This window comes from Lactuca serriola, chromosome 4 (genome assembly GCF_051521515.1).
Source record: "Lactuca serriola cultivar US96UC23 chromosome 4, Lser_US96UC23_V15, whole genome shotgun sequence".
NCBI classification, from domain to species: Eukaryota; Viridiplantae; Streptophyta; class Magnoliopsida; order Asterales; family Asteraceae; genus Lactuca; species Lactuca serriola.
The window spans coordinates 59,319,163-59,324,566 of record NC_136411.1 but is presented as its reverse complement, the minus strand read 5'-3'; the positions used below and the strand labels follow the sequence as shown (position 1 = coordinate 59,324,566).

At 41.1% G+C, this 5,404-nt stretch overlaps 2 protein-coding genes and 1 non-coding gene across 3 annotated transcripts; 2 read left to right on the top strand and 1 right to left on the bottom strand.

The window, feature by feature from the left end:
• Positions 1-213: 213 nt before the first annotated feature.
• Positions 214-320, bottom strand: LOC145103581 (small nucleolar RNA R71). Its single transcript, XR_013706665.1, has one exon. It is a non-coding gene; the product is annotated as a small nucleolar RNA R71 (small nucleolar RNA).
• A 1,106-nt stretch (positions 321-1,426) lies between these two features.
• LOC145098418 (uncharacterized) lies at positions 1,427-2,002 on the top strand. The gene has a single exon (XM_079036054.1). The coding sequence runs from the start codon at positions 1,427-1,429 to the stop codon at positions 2,000-2,002; it is 576 nt and encodes a 191-aa protein (XP_078892180.1).
• A 2,770-nt stretch (positions 2,003-4,772) lies between these two features.
• On the top strand, positions 4,773-5,123 carry LOC145098417 (uncharacterized). Its single transcript, XM_079036053.1, has one exon. The coding sequence runs from the start codon at positions 4,773-4,775 to the stop codon at positions 5,121-5,123; it is 351 nt and encodes a 116-aa protein (XP_078892179.1).
• The last annotated feature ends 281 nt before the right edge of the window (positions 5,124-5,404 follow it).

Below are 5,404 nucleotides of genomic sequence, written 5' to 3'. Positions count from 1 at the left end.
GCCTACAAGCATTTGGATGAAGTCAATGATGTAGCTGATTACTTTAATGTTCCAAATGTGCCTCGCGAGACTCAGCTACTTCGCATGCTTCCAGTAACATTCAAAGGTGCTATAAAAGACTGGCTCAAGTCACTTCCACCCGGATCAGTCACCACATGGGCCAAGATGAAAGAATAATTCATTGATCACTTTTGCCCACCTTCCAAGATAGCCAAGTTGAAGAAGGCCATTGCTAACTTTGAACAACAAGCTGGAGAGTCGCTATATGAAGCTTGGGAGAGGTACAAGAGTTTGCTAAGAAATTTCCAACACCATGACCTCCATAACCAGCAAGAAGTCTCCATCTTCTATGATGGAGTCAATGTCACAACCAGGCAGTTACTAGACTCACAAGGTCCGCTCACAAAGAAGCCACCCCCGGTGATCAAGGAATTGATTGAAGAATTCTCTAAGCACTCTAGAGAATACCACAACCCAAGAAATGATGTTACTAGGGAGCCGCATATGCAGCTACTGAAGACTTGTCCGCGGTCATGGCAATGCTAAAAACCATGGATAAAAAAGGATGGATACAATGGATCAAACGATCCATGCTATTCGGGTGGGGTGTGAAAACTGCAATGGACCTCATCTAACTAGAGATTGCGACTTCGATGAAAATGGCAACAAGAAGGTGCAAGTTTGTTACTCAAGTGGAGACCGATACGATGAAGATTGGTGAAAACCAAAGAAAGAGTGGCTCCCTTATGAAGAGTACAAGAAGGCTAAGGAGGAGAAGTTCAGGCAGAAAGGAAGAGGTTTTTACCAAAAGGAGGAGCCGGCACAAGAAAGGAAACCAAGTCTGGAAGAAATGCTTACCAAATTTGTAGCTGCTTCAGAAAAGAGACATAGTGATCATGATGCTGCAATTCAAGAAACAAGGACCATGCTTAGAAACCAGCAAGCATCTATCCACAACATAGAAACGTAGCTAGGGCAACTTGCTCAACAAATCAACCAAAGATCACCGGGCGAATTTCCTAGTAAAACTGAAAATAACCCACGAGGCGCGCACATAAATATAGTTACAACAAGAAGTGGGAAAATTATCACTCCTCTGGCCCCTATTCAGAATGAAGCACCCAAAGAATCACAGAAGGAGGAAGCAAAAAATCAAAATCTCCAATCTGACAGCTCTACTCGCCGAGTACAAAATATGGACTCGGCGATTCCACTGCCAAATCCGAAGGATCAGACCCCTGAAAAACTTTACTAGCCTCCATTTCCATACCCAGCCTGAGCTATGAAAGAGAAGCAGGAAGAGGAGTACCAAAAGTTCCTAGATCACATTAAACCTCTTCAAATTAACATACCCTTCATTGAAGCTATCGTACAAATGCCCAAATATGCAAAGTTCCTTAAGGAACTTCTCACTAATAGAAGGAAGATGGAGGAAGTGAAGAAGGTAGTCCTCAATGAAAACTGCTCAGCTGCTATGCTAATTAAGCTACCAAAGAAGAAGGGTGACCCGGGGAGCTTAACTTTACCTTGCCAATTTGGCAACTTGGCTACCATTCATGCTTTGGCCGATTCGGGAGCAAGCGTAAACCTCATGCCATATTCATTCTTCAAGAAGCTTGATCTCCCGGAACCAAGACCAATTCACATGGCGATTTACTTAGCAAACAAGACAGTCACTTTTCCAAGAGGCGTATGTGAAGACTTATTGGTCAAAGTGGACAAGTTTGTATTTCCCGCTGATTTCATCATTCAAGACATGGAGGCGGATCCTCAAGTCCCAATCATCCGTGGAAGACCCTTCCTCAACACGTCAAGTGTTATAGTAGACATGAGGGACTCGAAGCTCACTTTGCGGGTAGGAGAAGATTCAGTCACATTTGGGGTAGATCAAGCTATGAAGTATGCAAGGAACAGTGACGACACGACATTCTCAATTGACATGCTTGATGAATTATTGGAGGAATGCATAAGTGAAGATTCCAACAAGTTCACAATTTTTTGATGAAGAATTTGATGCAGAAAAAGACTTAATGGAGATCGAAATACTGCTGGAAGAAGCTGAGTTTGAAGAATTGGTGAAGCAATCTGACAGCTCTACTCGTCGAGTAGGGCCGATCTACTCGCCGAGTTTATCCTTAGAAAAATCAGAATTCGTAAATGCAGCTACCAACTCGCCGAGTCCCTTACCTACACTCGGCGAGTACAACAATCAGAACCCAAAAACTGAGCTCAAAAAGTTACCAGAACATTTGGAGTATGCCTTCCTTTAAGATGGCCATCAAAAGCCAGTCATTATAGCCTCTGACCTTTCCAAATCTAAAAAGGAAGAACTAGTGCAAGTTTTGAAGAAGCGAAAGCAGGCCATAGCATGGAGCATCACCGACATCAAGGGAATAAGCCCCTCTTATTGCTCTCACAAGATTAATCTGGAAGAAGGAGCAAAGTCGGTTGTGCAGCACCAAAGAAGACTAAACCCAAATATGAAAGAGGTGGTCAAGAAGGAAGTGGTCAAGCTTTTAGATGCGGGGATTAATATATTCCATTTCCGATAGTCCGTGGGTGAGTCCGGTCCAAGTGGTGCCCAAGAAAGGAGGGATGACGGTCATAACCAACGAGAAGAATGAGCTTATTCCGACACGAACAGTAACCGGTTGGAGAGTGTGCATCGATTATCGAAAGCTAAACGATGCCACTCGTAAAGACCATTTTCCCTTACCTTTTATTGATCAAATGTTAGAAAGATTATTGGGCCATAGTTATTATTGCTTTCTGGACGGATTCTTGGGTTATTTTCAAATACCCATAGACCCAATGGACCAAGAAAAGACCACATTTACTTGCCTAAGTGGGACTTTTGCTTATAGACGCATGCCCTTTGGGCTATGCAATACACCCGCAACTTTTCAAAGGTGTATGATAGCCATATTCCATGATATGGTGGAAAATTTCATGGAAGTTTTTATGGACGATTTTTCTGTTTTTGGATCTTCCTTCCATGATTGTCTCACAAATCTTGACCTAATGCTTGCTAGATGCGAAAAGACCGACTTAGTCCTTAATTGGGAAAAATGTCAATTTATGGTAAAGGAGGGTATAGTTTTGGGCCACAAAGTTTCCAAAATGAGAATTGAGGTGGATAGGGCAAAGATTGACACCATTGCCAAATTACCCCCACCAACTAATATGAAGGGCATAAGAAGTTTTCTAGGACACACAGGTTTTTACCAACGTTTTATAAAAGATTTTTCTAAAATAACTAGACATCTAACACAATTACTCTTAAAAGATGCACCATTTAATTTTACTAAAGAGTGTTTAGAGGCATTTGAATTTTTAAAGGAAAAATTGACTAATGCCCCGATCATTATTGCACCAATTTGGAATTTACCATTTGAAATCATCTGTGATGCTAGTGACTTTGCATTAGGAGCTGTCCTTGGTCAAAGGGTTGATAAGCACTTTCGAACCATATATTATGCTAGTAAGACTTTAAATCCAGCCCAAGAAAATTACACCACCATGGAAAAAGAATTATTAGCTGTGGTGTATGCTTTTGATGAATTTCGTCCTTATTTAGTTTTATCTAAAACAACAGTTTTTACTGACCACTCTGCTATCAAGTATTTATTTGCCAAACAGGATGTCAAGCCAAGATTGATACAATGGGTGCTAATCTTCAAGAATTTGACATAGAGATACGAGACAAAAAGGGAATGGAGAATGTAGCAGCTGACCAATTGTCAAGGCTTGAAAACCCACAATTGCAAGAAGATAGAATTGGAGTTGATTTTCCGGATGAGTACATTATGGTGTCCGTGGGAGAAGAACCATGGTTTGCAAATATAGCTAATTACTTAGCTAGCAAATTCATCCCAAAAGATCTCACAAGTCAACAAAAGAAGAAATTCTTTTCCGAGATAAAATATTAATTTTAGGATGAACCATATCTTTTCCGAAGATGCGTGGATGGAATCATACGAAGATGCGTGTTCGGGAATGAAAGCCGGAAAATATTGGAGCATTATCATAGCGGGCCCACGGGTGGACATCATGGAGCACATTACACTGCAAAGAATATCTTTGACATTGGGTTTTACTGGCCCACGATTTTTAAAGATGCAGCTCAATTTGTCAAAGAGTGTGATGCCTTTCAAAGAGAGGGAAACATTTCATCTCGAAATAAAATGCCACAACAAAGTATCCAAGTGTGCGAAGTATTTGATGTGTGGGGGATCGATTTCATGGGACCATTTTCCATGTCCAATGGCAACAAATACATATTGGTGGCGGTGGATTATGTATCCAAGTGGGCGGAGGCACAAGCTTTTCCCACTAATGACGGTCGGGTGGTGGTGCGGTTTTTAAAGCAGTTATTTTCAAGATTTGGAGTCCCGAAAGCTCTTATAAGTGACCGAGGCACTCATTTTGCCAATGATCAATTAGAAAAGGTGCTAAGGAAATATGGGGTAACCCATAAATTTTCTACATCCTACCATCCACAAACTAGTGGACAAACCGAAGTGACAAATCGAGCTTTAAAGAGAATCTTGGAGAAATCAGTGGGGAGAAATCGAAAAGAATGGTCAGATAAGCTAGATGATGCACTTTGGGCCTTCCGTACAGCTTTCGAAACCCCTATTGGTACTACACCATATAGGTTGGTTTATGGAAAGCAATGTCATTTACCGGTGGAGATAGAGCATAAAGCTTTTTGGGGTTTAGAGATGTGCAACTTCAACATGGAGGAGCTCAGGAACAACCGGTAAATGCAAATGAATGCCCTTGAGGAACTTAGAAATGATGCATACACTAGTTCTTTGATCTATAAAGAGAAAACTAAGAATTGGCATGACAAGAGGATCAAAGAAAATAAAGAATTTCATGAAGGCCAAAAGGTGTTGCCCTTTAATTCAAGGTTAAAACTCTTCTCGGGAAAAGTTAAGTCAAGATGGGATGGTCTTTTTCTGGTGAAGACGGTGTTTCCACATGGTGCTATAGAGCTATTATCAAAAGATGGAACACCTTTCAAGGTCAATAGACATAGGGTCAAAAAGTATGAAGGAGTCCCAAGGAATGAAGGCATGGAAGAGTTGATGTTGCTGGAAGGGATTGCAGCCACGTAGAGAGGGAGGAGTCCAGCTAATGACTCTTTAAAAAGAAGCGCTTTTGGGAGGCAACCCGAGTTTAGAGATTGCATTTTCTTTCCTTTACTTTCTTTTTAATTGTATTAGGATCTTTTTCATTCGTCTTCTTATGTAAATATAATTGCTTGAGGGCAAGCAATGCCTAGAGTGTGGGGTGGAGGGTTAAAAATGAGAAAAAAAGAAAAAAAATTTCAATTTTTCCAAACTGCAAGCTTTACTCGCCAAGTAGGTATGAGTACCTGGCGAGTACTTGCCAAAAT